The sequence below is a fragment of the Amphiprion ocellaris genome, chromosome 13 (genome assembly GCF_022539595.1).
Source record: "Amphiprion ocellaris isolate individual 3 ecotype Okinawa chromosome 13, ASM2253959v1, whole genome shotgun sequence".
In the NCBI taxonomy this organism is placed as follows: Eukaryota; Metazoa; Chordata; class Actinopteri; family Pomacentridae; genus Amphiprion; species Amphiprion ocellaris.
This window is the reverse complement of record NC_072778.1, coordinates 1834647-1850771: the sequence shown is the minus strand read 5'-3', so window position 1 is coordinate 1850771 and position 16125 is coordinate 1834647. Positions and strand designations below refer to the sequence as shown.

Below are 16125 nucleotides of genomic sequence, written 5' to 3'. Positions count from 1 at the left end.
TTGAACACTGAATTAAGATATTGCACATTAAATAGAAATATTTTACATTTAATAGAAATATTGTACATTAAATTAAAATATTGCAAATAAAATATTGCAAATTAAATTAAAATTCTGCTCAATAAATAAAAATATTGTACATTAAGTTAGAATATTGCATATGAAATTGAAATGTTGCACATGATGATGAAATTTTAAAATATTAGACATAAAATGAAAGTATTGCACGTGAAATTTCAACAATATTAGTGATATTTGGATCTAAGGTCTGGAAGCAGCCGATGAACGTGACCTCGGTTCTGTCGTGGTTCTGACGTCCGGTTCTGTTCTCAGGTACGAGGTGAACTTCCAGGCCGGTATCGACTGTGGCGGCGCCTACGTCAAGCTGCTGACTCAGACTCCGGATCTGGACTTGGTCAGTGCTGCTCTCTGCTCCCAGTTTCACCAGTTAGACCGAAACTCAGAAACTATTCACGAGTTTACAATTAGATGAGTCAAAGAAAGGCATCAAGTCACCACGTCTGACAAGTTTCAGCCAGAAAACGGTTAAAATTTGCTTTAAAAATGTTCTGAAGGTGTGTCCAGGTGGGTTCGATTGGACTTAAAGCTTCATATATAAAACTCTGAACCTCAGAACCTGCTGGTGGATTTAAAAGATCTTCAAAAAGAATTTAATATAAGAATGCCAGCAAGCAAATGATAATTACTGCTGTTCTTTTTTTTTAAAATTTTTATATTACAGCATTAATTATCATTCTGCTTTTCATTATTGTATCGTCTGTATTGTTGATCTTGTTTTCTGCTGTTCTTTTTAAAAACAAATACTTGAGCTGTCATGACCAACGTGCAAAAATAATTCACAAAGTTTTAGCCAGCACCGAGGGAAAATCACCAGCGCTGAATCATAAAAATAACAAATCATGTTTTCGTTTTTTTGTGCATCATGAGGGAAGCCTGTGGAAGATGAAGCACATAAGACTTATTACAGACTAACAGTGGATTTTTAAGAATGTTTGTTTCTTTGCTGCTGTGTGTCTGCAGGACCAGTTTGTGGATAAAACTCCGTACACCATCATGTTCGGACCCGACAAATGTGGAGAAGATTACAAGCTGCACTTCATCTTCAGGCACAAGAACCCCAAAACTGGAGAGTACGAAGAGAAACATGCCAAGAAGCCAGACGCCGACCTGAGGACGTATTACACCGACAAGAAGACTCACCTGTACACTCTAGGTAAGACTCACCTGTACAGTAGTTCAGACTCACCTGTACACTCTGGGTAAGACGTACCTGTTCACTCTGGTTGAGACTCACCTGTACAATCTGGTCTAAACTCAGTGACTCCTACATGCCGCTGCTGTCAGTCAGGTGTAACTGTTGTGTGTCGCCCCCCAGTGGTGAACCCTGACAACAGCTTCGAGGTGCTGGTGGACCAGACGGTGGTGAACAGCGGCAGCCTGCTGACAGACATGACCCCCCCAGTAAACCCCCCGGCAGAGATAGAGGACCCTGACGACCACAAACCAGAGGACTGGGACGAGAGGCCCAAGATCCAGGACCCCGACGCTGCCAAGCCTGAAGACTGGTCAGTACCAGAGGAGATGATGATGATGATGATGATGATGATGATCATGATGATGATGATGATGTTGATGATGGTAATTATAGTAACGAGAATAAAAATGGGAATGGCAATAATAGTAAGATTAACAATAATATGCTAATAATTAAAATAATAATAAATACAATCATAAAACAATTATAATGATGATAATATGTTATAGTGTGTATATTATACAATATTGACATTACAAATAATAATGGTAATGCTAATAGTATAAGAATGATAATAATATTAACAATAATATAATAATAATCTAAATAATGCTAATAATATATACATTCATAAAATAACAATGCTAATAATAATATATACTATAGTATATATAATTCAATATTACCATTAGAAATAGTATTTTAACAATATACAAATTATAGCACTAATATTAATGAGTGTAACTAAAGTAAGTAAGGAGAAATGAAATGATCGTAATATGGATATGTACAGTTGTAATTAATCTCTATATTGATAAATACAGTTATAATTCATCTATATATTGATAAGTATATTTATAATTAATCTGTATATTGATAAGTGCAGTTATGGCATTAATCAATATATTGATATGTACAGTTATAATTCATCTATATATGGATATGTAGTTATAATTATTCTATATATGATATATACAGTTATAATTCATCTATATATTGTTATGGATATTTATAATTAATCTATGTTTTGATAAGTACAGTTATGACATCATTAATCTATATATGAATATATATCTATATATTGGTCAGTATATTTATATTTTCCTGTGTCTGTCTGCAGGGATGAAGATGCTCCCGCTCAGATCCCAGATGAAGACGCCGTGAAACCAGACGGCTGGTTGGACGACGAGCCCGAGTACATGGGAGACCCCGACGCCGTCAAACCCGAGGACTGGTGAGTTACCGCGGCAACGCAGCCCGTCCACTCGACGCCGCTCAGCCAGTGTCGCTCTGATAACCGCCTCTCTGTCCGCCAGGGACGAGGACATGGACGGCGAGTGGGAGGCGCCTCAGGTCCCCAACCCCGCCTGTGAGACCGCCCCTGGCTGTGGCGCCTGGAAACGCCCCACCATCGACAACCCCAACTATAAGGGCAAGTGGAAGCCGCCCATGATTGACAACCCCAACTACCAGGTGGGTCAGGGGGAGAGTCCTATATCGTTACTAAATCTGCAGCAGTAGGACACATTTCATACATAATATTTGTGCTACTTAAGCCACGTTGTTTTTTTTTTGCACATATTCGGCACCGTGCTACATCAGTTACGCTGCTGTTCTATTAATTCCTGTTACACCACATAAGCTAGCTATCCCAGTGTTGTCATGGATGCATTTGATTCTTCTTTTTGCACATTCCTACACTGACAGGAAAAGGAATTCTATCCACCGTCCTAGTTGACATATTGACTACATTGCTGACCTCAACCTTCACATTAGTCTTTGTCATGGTGCCCGTTGCTGCTAAACTCCCACAATGCTCTCTGCTTTAACTGTAGTCAGAGTGACCTCCTCTGGTGTCTACAGTTATAAACAGGAAGAGGCTCCACCTGGTGGATCAACCAGGAACTACAGCTGATCTATGATAAATTTACTGACATCATGACCTTCTTCTTTCGCCTTATTGATTAATACATTTTCAGTCGTTTAAAGTTATTACCAACAGTTAATCGTTTACTAGTTGATCTGGAACCTCCCTCGTCCTGACCTCTGACCCGTCATGTTTTCAGGGCGTCTGGAAGCCGAGAAAGATCCCCAACCCGGCGTACTTCGAGGACCTCCAGCCGTTCAGGATGACGCCGTTCAGCGCCGTCGGTCTGGAGCTCTGGTCCATGACCTCCGACATCTTCTTCGACAACTTCTTCATCACCAACGACCGCAACACGGCCGAGCGCTGGGCCACCGACGGCTGGGGGCTGAAGAAGGCAGCAGAGGGTGCCGCCGAGGTGGGTTGATCCTGATCACTGCTTTGGCCTTTCCAACTCTTGATCATTTTGGCTGTTGGTCCTGATTTATCACTTTTTAATGGACTTTTTCCATCATTTCTGAGCCTCAGAACTTCATCAGTCCAGCAGATAGAACCATGACATTTAGGAGGAAAAACACATCTGAGTTCTGGGAAAAACTGACACTAAAATAACAGCAAAAGCTTCAAAATTATCATAAAAGGAGACCAATTCAGCATAAAAAGACTCAAAACCACCAAAAAAAAGAGGTAAATATATCACAGAGACACAAAATATCCACAAAAAGATGCAAAATGACCAAAATAACATCAAAACTACCACAAATGGACACAAAATAAGCAGAAAGAGAGACAGAACCACCACAAACAGGTTGAAATTACTCTAAAACACTAAAATTTTGAGATTAGTCATTTTGAACAACTTTCACTTTTTTGTTGTGGGTTTTTTTGTTTGTTTTTTTACGGCATTTTCCACAAGTTTTGAGACATTCTGAGCAAATTTCCCTCATTTTGAAAAAGTTTTAAGTAATTCTGAACAATTTGAACTCATTTAGAACGCATTTTTTGTTCTAAAATAACAAAAAAGCTGGAAAATTACCATAAAAACTGACCAAATCAGCACAAAATGACCAAAAAAGGGTCAAAAGTACCACAAGCAGACACAAAGTCAGCAAAAAAAGAGGCAAAAGCACCACAAACAGGGTCCAAATTACCACAGAATGACCCCAAACCACCACAAAAACTGGTGAAAATACCACAGAAAGACACAAAATCTCAAAATTACCGCAAAGAGTCATTTTCAACTCCCTTAATGCATCTTTAATCCACTACGTAGACAAAAAATAACACTCAGGACTTTAAAAGACAAAAACCGCCCCATCCAGCCTCGTGAAAGCTGCTGATGCTTGTTTTATTTTGATAATTCTTTTAATATTCAGAATAATAGCAATTCTTGTAGCACTTTCCTTAGAAGTGTTGTTTTTTTCTGTGTTTTTCTTTGTTTTTCAGGTATTTAAAGGAATAAAGTCCTGAAAAAGACTGTGATCAGGACGAGTGAAAACTTCCACATTTTCAACATTCTGGGAAAATTTTTGAACATTTTTTGGTGGAAAAAAAAATGTTTAAAAAAATGTTTCTTTAAGAATGTTCTTAAAGAAAATATTAGAACTTTTACTGATATCTATGGAATCACTAGATATTTTTAGGATTTTTTTTGAAAGATTTTTATTCATTTTTTGAAAATATTTACAATTTTAATTATTTTTTATTTTTTAAATTTTTATTTCTTGCCAAATTTGGGGATTTTTTTTCAATAAAACTTTCAAGGAAAACTTTTAAGGAATTTTCTTCCTGAAGATTCTGCAAATTTTTACAAATTTGGGGAATTTTTTTGCTGAATTTTTGGATTGTTTTCAGATAAGGACTTGAAAATAGGAATTTTAAAAAAAGGCATTTAAAGGGTTAAATAAGATGAAAATATAAGAATAATTGGAGTTTTAGGAGGATATTTTTCTCCTGAAGGACCTCTGTGTGTTTTTTAAATTGATGATGAAGAAAGTTGATGAAAAAAGAGATTTAATTCCAACTAAATTAAGTAAAAGTTTAGTTTAAACAACATAACTGATGAGAAAATTGGACTAAAACTGTTGCTGGTGTTTGTTGGTTTGGTGGAAGGTGTTTGTTTGAGCCTCGGGGTCGGTGGAATCCTCCCGAGGCGGCGCTGGGAGACAGAAATAGATGTTGATGTTAATAAGAGTCTCCTCAGAGGACGGGTTTCAGACAGACGATGCGTTCAGGGACACCTCAGAGGACGTAAAACGTCTTCCATAAAAAGGCTGTAAACCTGATCTAACAAGCCAAAAATAGTGAAAGAATAATTAATAAATTAAGAAAAAATAGACGTTCTTAGTAAAACATAAAGAGAATGTTGTCAGTCCAGTAGAATCAGAGCGTGAGCTGGGGTTTGTTCTGCTCAAATCTTTATTTCAGAATGAATCTCTGCTGCTAAAACGAGGTTTTTGTTGGTTTGGGATTAATTTCTGTTGAAAAGCTGCAGGTAGAAATAGAGATAACATGATGATTGTTTCCTCTGAGGATGGACGTGTTATTTTAGCCTCCTGTTGTGTCTTTGTAAAAACTATTTCAGCATCCCTTTCTGTTGTCATTTTTGTGTTATTTCAGCATCCTTTTTGTGTCATTTTTGTGTCCTTTTTTTGTTATTTTAGCACCCTTTGTGTCTTTTTAGGTCACGTTTTTGTTTTTCAGGCATCCTTTTGTGTCTTTTGGGTCATTTCTGTGTTATTTCAGCATCCTTTTGTGTCTTTTTGGGTCATTTTTTTGTTAAATGAGTGTCGCCTGCTTTTTTTCTACTGAAATGACTGAACAGAGCAGCTGCGTACGTTCATGAGTTTATTCTCCACTTCCTGAACAAAATGTGGTTGGTTTTGTTTGTGTCGTTGAAGCCGTTTTGCCGTCGTTTTGTGTAATCCTGCAGGTGTTGTTTTCCTGTTCATTGTATTTTATTTTTGTGCTCTTGCAGCCCGGTCTGGCCACTCAGATGCTGAACGCTGCAGAGGAACGTCCGTGGCTGTGGGTGGTCTACGTCCTCACCGTGGCGTTACCTCTGGTCCTGATCATCGTGTTCTGCTGCACTGGAAAGGTAGCGTTCCAAACACACAACCACCCTTATACTTTCTAAAGAACCGCTAACGTCGGAGCTCATCGATCCTCTGATGTTTATACACTCCTCAGGAACAACCTCCGACAGTAAAACATTCATCACATCGCAGCTCGTGTTCATTTCTGCCTCAGCGTTAAAACAAGATTGTTAGAAATAATAAATAAATCAGATGTTGTTCCAGGGAGGCAGACGAGGGTTTAGTTCAGAGCAGTTTAGTCATCGGATCAGTACTGTCACTTTTTGGGTAATTTTTTTTAGTTATTTAAGCATCATTTTGCCTTTTTTTTGTGTGTTAAATTTGGCATCGTTTTGTGTCTTTTTAGTTATTTAAGCATCCTTTTGTCATTTTTATGTCATTTTTGTGTTATTTTAGTATCCTTTTTGTGTCATTTTGTGTCATTTAAGCATCCTTTTGTCATTTTTTCACCATTTAAGCATCTTTTTGTGTAATTTTTGTGTCTTTTTGTGTCATTTTTGTGTTGTTTTAGCATCGTTTTGCGTTGTGTGAAATTTGACATTGTTTAGTGTTTTTGTGTCGTTTTAATTATTTCAGCATCTTTTGTCATTTTTGTGTTATTTTAGCATCATTTTGTGTTTGTGTTAAATTTTGCATAATTTTTTGTCTTTCTGTGTCATTTTCTAGTTATTTAAGCGTTCTTTTTGTTATTTTTGTGTCTTTGTCATTTTTGTGTTTAGCATCATTTTGTGTTTTTGTGTTAAACTTGGCATCATGTTTTGTCATTTTTGTGTTATTTAAATATTGTTTTGCATTTTTGTGTTAAATTTTTCAGCTTTTTGTCTTTTTGTGTCAGTTTTTTAGTTCTTTCAGAATCTTTGTCATTTTTTTATGTTAAATTTGGCATCCTTTTGTCATTTTTGTGTTATTTTTCTGTTATTTTAGCCTGCTTTTGAGTAATTTTTGTGTCTGTGATTTTTGTGTTATTTCAGCATCATTTTGTCTTTTTTTTGTCTTTTTGTGTCTTTTTTTCTCACTATTTTAACATCCTTTGGTGTCATTTTTGTATCTTTTTGCCATTTTTGTGTTGGGTGTCTTTTTGTCATTTAAGCATCATTTTGTGTCATTTCTGTGTTATTTTAGTATCCTTTTGTGTCTTTTTCTATTATTTAAGACACATCCTGTACAGTCTTATTTTGTCCAAACAGAACTCCAGAATATTCAGGATCTAACAAAGCAAGAGAAGCAGCCGTTGGTTCCCTGTGAGAGTTCAGTCGCTGCTTTCAAACTGTTTATTTAGCGTTCTGTTTGCGTGTTAAAGTGGCTGCTGATTGATTTTCTGCCGGTCGACTGTCCACAGAGGTCTTCAGGATCAGCTCAGGGTCAGTTGAGTCTCACCAGCTTACAGGAAGAGTTTAATGATCCCGGACGTCCACCTTCCTCCTCCTCCTCCTCAGGCCTGGTGACTGATAGAGTAGATCAACATCATGTTTGTGTGTCTGTGGTGCTGTAGTGTAGCGCTGTTGTGTCCTCGTGGCGTGAAATGTTGTCAGCCGTCGATAAAAGTTCTCATCTGACCCTTCATCTCCAGTAACTTTATCAATGATCAGAGTTCTACCTTCAGACTGGGAATATTTTCCTTCAAGTCCATAGAGGTGGATCCAGATTTATCACTTTTTAATGGACTTTTTCCATCATTTCTGAGCCTCAGAACTTCATCAGTCCAGCAGATAGAACCATGACATTTAGGAGGTAAAACACACCTGAGTTCTGGGAAAAACTGACACTAAAATAACTAAAAAAAAAAAAAGCTGGAAATTACCACAAAAGCAGATCAAACCTTCAAGGAAAATATTCCCAGTCTGAAAGTAGAACTCTGATCATTAATGAAGTTACTGGAGATGAAGAACCACATGGTTCTTTGGGGTAATTCTGATTCTTTTAGTGGAGTTTTTGAGAGTTTTGTGATAATTTTACATCTTTTTGTGGTGATTTTGCATCTTTGTGGTAATTGTACATGCTTTAGTGGAGATTTTGAGTCTTTATGTGGTATATTCGCCTATTTTTGTGGTGATTGTGGGTCTTTTTGTGGTTAATTTGTCTCTCTTTGTGCTGATTTTGTCTATTTGTAGTAGTTTTGACCTTATTTTGGTCATTTTGCATCTTTTTGTGGAAATTTTGTGTCTCTGTGACACATTCACCTATTTTTGTGGTGATTTTGGGTCTTTTTGTGGTTAATTTCTCTTTTCGTGGTGATACTCCAGCTTTTTTAGTTATTTTAGTTGCGATAATTTCTCCCACAATTTATAGAAAGATGAGATAATTAAACCATTAATTAAACAGCAGCAACGTAGGGAACATCAGCAGAAAGTACACAATTCATTGCACATATTGCACGTAGGAAATGTTGATTATTGCACAGGGAAGTACTGATTTTGCTCAGTTCTTTTGTATTTAGAAATATATCGATTCTGCACAGAATATTTCTCATTGCTAGACGCTTCCAAACATGCTGAATAGAGATAATTCACAGGTTGGAATGCCAGATATCTCTTCCACCAGCATTTATGGTGTGCAGCCGTGTCAACAGATAACAATTTAACAATATATGTGTGTGTTCCCCTTAATATAAAAGCGAAAATCAGTAAATATTATGTCAAATGACGAAGAATCCCAATAAAATCTACCGTTGTGAATAAAGTGAGATTGAGCATGAGCGGCTAGTTTAGTTTTTCACACCTGGAGTGGCTTTACCGTTGATTTTTGTTGTTTTGTCTCATTTTTTTGTTGAGTTTTTGTTGGATTGTGTCTTTTTTTTTGGTCTTGTCTTATTTTTGCCGACTGTTATGAATAAAATGAGGTTCAGCATGAACGGCTAACAGCTAGGTTCGTTTTGAAGTGGATTTCCCATTGATTTTTGTTGTTTTGTGTCATTTTTTGTTGGATTTTTGTCGAGTTTTTCTTGTTTGTGACTTTTTTTGTCTTGTTTTGTTTCTTATTTTTGTCGTTTTGTTTCTTGCGTTTTTCATCATCGACTGGATAAAATTAGATTTAGCATGAACGGCTAAGTGTCTGATAATGTGAACACCAGAATATTTCAGGGTTTTGTGGTGTTGTTTCATGAAAAACTACCTCTTTAAACTGTTTATCTTCAAGCTAACGGGGCTAATCTGACTCTTTGTCCTGCAGAAGAAAACACCAGCCACGCCGGCAGAGTACAAGAAGACGGACGAGCCTCAGCCGGACGTGAAGGAGGAGGAAGAAGAGGAAGTGGAGGAGGAGGAGAAGGCTGAAGAGGCCGAGAAGAGCAGTCCAGAAGGTTGCTGCCTGGTGTAGATTCCATCAAACTGTTTGTGGCTTCCTTTGTGCGTCTCTGCGGTTTGTAACGGTTGCTGTGATTGAACCTGTTTCAGCTGCAGAGGAGAAGAGCGACGGAGAGGAAAGTCCTGTAGAGAAAGAGGAAGACGAAGTGGAGAAGGAGGAAGAGAAGGAGGCCACGGCCGACGAGGTGAGCAGTCGACTTTTATTATTATTAGAACAGACGCTGGAGCTCAGATTCACGGTTTTCCTTCAAAAATTAACTAAATATCTTGCATGGCCAAACTTTCTACGTATAAATTTAGTAAAATTCAGCCGACATGTCGTCTCTAAATATATAAAAAACTAATTCTAATACCCGTGTGGAATAAACATGGAGTAAATTAATTTTAGGAAAAATAAAAGCTCTTAATTTGGTTATAAACTCCTGAAAATACACGTTAAACCCCCTAAAATGTGGGTTATAACCGACTGCATCAATGTAGGATCATTTTATCCTGTACCTAAAACCTAACATACCTGCAGACTATAAACTATTACTCATTTAACACAAACGGCTTTATCCTTCTGGAGGTTTCGCAGAAATTAAGGCTAAAATCTACTATAACTGTAAGATAAATGTGGACTATAACTTATTATAAATGTAGACTATAATCTACTGTAACTTAGTATAAATTGACTATAATCTACTGTAACTGTAAGATAAATGTGGACTATAATCTACTATAATTTACTATAAATGTGGACTATAATCTATAATTTAGCATAAATGTGGGCTATAACTTAGTATAAATATGGACTATAATCTACTATAACTGTAAGATAAATGTGGACTATAATCTACTATAATTTAGTATAAATGTAGACTGTACTCTATACAATACAATGACTTTATTAATACCTGAAGGGAAATTCAATAAATCCAGCGAATTTCGCTGGATTTTGGTTGATTTTTTTTGTGAATGTTCGTCAAGTAAATATTAGAAGTTTTACTGATATATATGTAATCACTGTAGATTTTTTTGTTGTTGTTGTTGTTTGGAGATTTTTATTCATTTTTTGAAAATATTTACAAGAATTTTCTTGCCAAATTTAGGGAATTTTTTAAAAAATAAGACTTTTAAAGAATTATTGGAATTTTCTTCCTGAAGGTTTTGCAAATTTTCAGAAATTTGGGGAATTTTTTTGCTGAATTTTTTTCCGACAAGGAAACAATATTTTTTGGTGCTGTAAATGAGGACAACCAGAGGGTTAAAGCTTTAAAAATGTGAAGTTGTTCCTGGACCGTTGATGAATGATCTCCTCCGTCTTTACTTCAGAAACTGGAGGAGGACATTCTGCGGAGATCTCCCAGGAACAGGAAGGTCAGAAGGGACTGATATCTGAATCCACAGCCCTGACCTCCTCACCTCTCCGACTCCCCTCTTCAGACATCTCCTCTTCCTCCTCCTCCTCCTCCTCCTCCTCCTCCTCCTCCTCCTCCTCCTCCTCCTCCTCCTCTTCTTCTACTACTACGAGGCGACGGAGCCCGAATGGGTTCAGTGGAAGCAGCGAAGCTGAAAGGAAACTAATCGAGATCTCTGACATGGATGCCTGATGATGATTCCAGTATGAACGGGACTAAGTTAGTGTGATTTAGAGGATTTTTGTTTTTGAAAGAGATTACCTTCCTGCATCATTCCTTAACAACACCTAAGCAGACTCCAACCTCCTGGGCCGACGTCCTGCCTGCCAAACCGCCACCCTGAGCTAGCAGCTGCCTAATTAGCCTTTTAGCAACATGCTAATAGTGTCTTGAGAGATGATTTGGCTGTTTTGGTTTGAGGTAGCCTGCCATGAGTTTCATTAGCCTACCAGCAGCCAGATTGTTTAGCCACCAACTGTCAGGTCGGTACTGCTAGTTAACCTGCCACAAGTCTTGCTAAATAGTCTTCAAGCAGATTTGTTTACAGTCGACACGCAGTACTAGTAGCTCAGCAGCAGCCACGTATACTGAGGCTAGCAGGATTCACTACAAGGCTAGCTAAAAAAGGCTACTAAAAATAAGTCCCTAATTAGCCCCTAGCCTACCGATTGAATGCTAACTGGGCTACCAGTCAGGCTAACCTCAACAAGCCTCCTTAAATAGCCCACAAACAGTTAGCTAATTTGATAGTCTACAGTTTGAAGTAACAGTCTTCCTGCTTAGGCTAGCTACAGTCGGCTAGCTAGCCGACTATGATGACGCTAATTAAAATAGTTGGTACCATCCAACAACTGGTCACCAACCAGAACTGTTGGCTAATTAGCTTATGGAGAGGAAGCTAATCCTCAACAACTTCACAGTTTGTCATGCTAGCAGTTAGTGTGTTGGCAAATTCACAAGTTAGCAGGTGTTGGGTGTTTTTTTAGCTTTGTAGGATTCTGGAAATGAGCCTGCCGGCAGTTACAATGCTGATTTAACAGAAGGGTAGCTAATTATCCAGCTAATTAGCTCATCAGGAATCTAATGTTGGTATTGTTGTTAAATGCCATCATTCCACTTGGACTACATACTGCTAATTTAAAAAAACGTTGTAACTTAACAACAACTAGCTGATTAGCCTGAAAGAAGCTAACAACTGCCCTGTTGACAAAATGCTACTTCACAAGTTAACAGTTGATTTATTAGCTTTTTTCTCAGTCTGAAAATTGGCCTACCTGCAATTACATTGATCATAGGGAGCTCAGCTAGTGAAGGCAGTGCTAATTAGCCTACTTAGTAGCTTATCGGCAATTTGGCTGCTGGTATTGCTATTGAAATTGGCAAATGGAATACCAGCATCACAAACAACTGTGTTTGCGCATATGCTAATTCACAAGCTAACAGACGACTTATTGCTTCCTAACTAGCTTATGAGCTACTTGTACTGTCCTGATGACAAGAAAATCTGGCTGCTTTTACTGCAAATTAAAGTAGCGACTACAACCGGGTGGCTAACAACTAGCTACTAACAGTTTCTAGAGTTTATAAATTAGCCCGCTAGCTGCCTGAAGTAACCCAGAAGGTAGAGATTCGCCCGAGTGGCACTGAGCTGATATTTAAAAAATACTGAACTGGGAACACTCCGACTTTCTCTTCCTCCCACCCTTGTTTTTTTTTCATCTTTTTATTTCTCGTGATATAAAAATAAACGTGTTTTGTTCCGAAGCAGTTAGCTGCATGTTAGCCGCATGTTGGCTCCACTGGAAACAGCGGAAACGAGTCTCTTCGGTGTTCGTTGCAGCGGCGGTCGATGGCCCGAACCGGTCCAAACTGGTCTGAACCGGTCCAAATCGGTCTGAGCTTTGAATTGTGCCGTTTCTTCAGATTCCTGCTGCGTTTGTTGTCGTCTTCCGAACCGGTCCAAACTGGTCGGAACCGATTGGAGCTTTGAGTCGTGTCGTTTCTTCAGATTCCTGCTGCGTTTGTTGTCGAACTTTGTGGTTTAGATGTCGTCGGATCAGCGAAGCAGGTGACTTCTGACACTAAAAACCTCTTCACACCCTCTTCATGTTTCTGTAGATTTGACTTCATGCTGTTGTCTTTGAGGTTTTAGTCCAAACTGGGTTAATTCAGCCAACATCTCGTCTTTGCAGCGACATTTTTACAATAAAAGTCTTCCTACCAACACACTGGATGGTCTCGATGAACTTTAACCCTCTGAACTCTCGTCTCGTTTTCTCATTTTTCACTGCAATAAAAAACATCCTGACACAGTTCCGGTACCAGAAAAGCATATTTATGGATATTTTACCATTTATAATTTTAATTTTCTGCATTCCAACCTTGAATTCCTTCAGATTTTGGCTTCACGCAGTCTGGTTAAAGCCAACAATTTATCCAGATTGTGTGAAAACCAAAAAAAATTAACGCATCTCTGCACAGTTGTGCAGAGAGGCACTAATTTTTTTGTTTTTCACAATCTAGTTAAAGCAAACCGTTTAATTTCGATGAAATTTGTAAATGAGATGTGTAGAAACCAGTTGGTTTAAAGTTCCTGAAAGTTCTCGTTCTGTTTGTACGGTTTCCAGCGGATAAAGTAAATCACATTTTGTCGATTTTTCTGGGTTCAGAGGGTTGATGAGACATTTGGAGTTGACTTTTGTTTGTCAGGACTGAAAATAAAATAAAAATAATTGCACTACAGGAAAAAAACACCTCACCTGTCCGCCTCCACCAATCACAGACGACTTCCTTCGCGAAATTAAATTTTAGTGTCCTCCAATAACAGCCGATGAAGAGCTGGAGAAAAAAGAACGGCTAGTAAGAGGAGTTGCAGTTACCGTCAGTGACCATAGGTGACGCCAAACTCGCTTGAGGGAACTTGAACTCGTCACGTGACCCGGAAACGGCTGCCGATTGGTTCCATTGAGATTATTTCATACATGCTGTAGTGTAGCTAGTTTGTGTAAATTTAAAATATCTAAAAAAATCAACAGATGAATCGGTAAGACCTTAATAATAGTAATAATAATCTGTATTTAAAAAAGAAAAATCTTATTAAATATGTTTATTATTTTTTAACACTTTTGTCGTCGTTTGAGCTGAAACTGTCAATCAGATAAAAATCAGAGAAATAAAGAAAATTAGAACCAAACCTCTTTTTTCTTCTGTGATAAATAATTTTAGAATTTTTTTATTTGCTACTATTTTTTGATTCATCAGCCAAACAATTCAATAAAGAAATTAAATTGTCTTTGAAGCAGAAGTTAGAGCTGATTCCGGTTTATCGACCTTCCCTGCAGCGCCACCTTCAGGACATCTGCAGTTTTTCTGTCCATTAATTGTAAAACGGAGTCCAGTGTTCTGATTGGTGGTTATTGATCAGGAGTCTGATTGTGTCTTTGTGTCAATGTTTCCCTCAACGTCTGTCTCTGTGTCGTTTCAAACTCCGGCTGGGATTGGCTCGTCCCGCCGGAGAGCTCTGCTGTGATTGGCCGGTGGGACTTGACGGGTTCAGACATTTACTGGAGCTGCTTCCTTAAGGTCTGGGAGAAGTTCCTCCTCTTCTTCGTCCTCCTCTTCCTCCTGCTGTCATCCGATTGGTCCGGCCGAAGCTGCCTGGCTCCCAGACTGTAGACTGAACACTGTATCTGCTGGTGAAACTTCTGTAACTCTGCTTTTTATTTCTGTTTGAACTAACGTCCAGCTGACCGACACCGAGCTCCAGCTCTGAACGAAACGCTGTGATGATGGAGCCCCGTGTGTGTCTGTCTGTCTGTCTGCGTGTGTGTCTGTTTGACACGCGGTCAACATTTGTTTTGATGAATTAAAAAAAAAGGCCAAATGGAAACAGAGTCTGCAGAGTTTTTATTCACCCTCCACACTACAAACTACACGTTTCTGCTCTTTCTTCTGTAATTATTCTAAATACTTTTAAATACTGCTTCGCTTTTTTGTTTGTTTTTTCTCAGTGTGTATTTACAGGATGCAGAGCTCACAGCGAGTCTCATTCAGGTGATCAGGTATAAAAGAACCGACACACAAATCTTCAAATAAACATTAATGAAATGACATTCAATAATTTTAATTGTTTATTTTTTAATAAAATTTTATTTAACATTTTAATATTTAAAAAAAACTTTCATTTTTTTAAACTCTATTTTGGTAACTTTTTTCATACTTTAGTAGTTAATGATTTCTTTTTCTGTACATTTTAAGTATTCATTTCTTTCATGTTCTTTTTTTATTTAAATATTTTCAAATTAATTTTGCGTTTTTGAATTTTATTTTGTTAACTTTTTTAAAATATGCTTACGTTCATCTTATTTTATTAACCTTTCAAATTTTTATGTATTCTTAATTTTTTACATTTTTTTATGTATGTATTCATTTTGTTATAAATTAGATTTACAATATTTGTATTTTGATATTTTTAGTACTGTTTTTACATTTATTTTCTTATGTTTTTTATAGATTTTTTATACACATCTATTGGTTTTTTTTTTAAAAAACAATTTAGTAAGTTTTTTGTCACTGTGGACACAAACACCAAAATTATTATTAATTATTCTTTTTTCAAATTTTAATGGAGTCATTCATTTATGTCATCATTTTTAAATTCTTTATGTAGTTTGAATTCATTGCTTAAAATGTTTTTTATAAGATATTTTCAAATATTTTTCACATTTTACTGTACTCATGTATTATATATTTTTTTATATGTTTGTATGTACTCCGTTTTATTTTTTAATTAATTAGTTCTCTATTTTTTCAAATGAATTATTTTTAAATTTTTTAATATTCAGTCATTTATTCTATTTCCTGTTATTTTTGTCATTCACATTTTCTTTTTTTATTTCCTTTATATGTATCCATACATTTAGTTTTTTATATTATGCTTTTTTTTTTACTAATTAATAAATTTTATATAATCATTAATTTATCTTATTTTTTGCTGTCTCGTTTTACCATTTTTTTATTGTTGTAAATTATTTTTGTTGCATTTATGTGCATCTATTCTTTATATATTTTGGATTCATTACTTAATGTGTTATAAAATATTTCCTAATATTTTTCACATTTTTATTTGCTCATGTAATGACTTATGTAATTCATTTATTTAATTTAAAAAATGTATTTTCTATGTACT

At 36.7% G+C, this 16125-nt stretch overlaps 1 protein-coding gene across 4 annotated transcripts in view; it reads left to right on the top strand.

Moving 5' to 3' along the window:
- Positions 1–14826, top strand: part of canx (calnexin) — a 30197-nt gene extending 15371 nt beyond the window's left edge. For 2 of the 4 annotated variants that reach the window (XM_055016391.1, XM_055016392.1), the window contains exons 6-16: positions 334–415; positions 1042–1234; positions 1397–1586; positions 2397–2510; positions 2593–2749; positions 3343–3558; positions 6118–6237; positions 7575–7676; positions 9404–9533; positions 9628–9722; positions 10852–14826. In XM_055016391.1, coding sequence (XP_054872366.1) covers positions 334–415; positions 1042–1234; positions 1397–1586; positions 2397–2510; positions 2593–2749; positions 3343–3558; positions 6118–6237; positions 7575–7676; positions 9404–9533; positions 9628–9722; positions 10852–10911 — 1459 coding nt within the window. In that variant the 3' untranslated portion in view covers positions 10912–14826. The remainder of the gene's footprint in view (positions 1–333; positions 416–1041; positions 1235–1396; positions 1587–2396; positions 2511–2592; positions 2750–3342; positions 3559–6117; positions 6238–7574; positions 7677–9403; positions 9534–9627; positions 9723–10851) is intronic. The other 2 variants (XR_008603693.1, XM_023289900.3) reach the window with 2 other exon arrangements.
- Positions 14827–16125: the final 1299 nt, after the last annotated feature.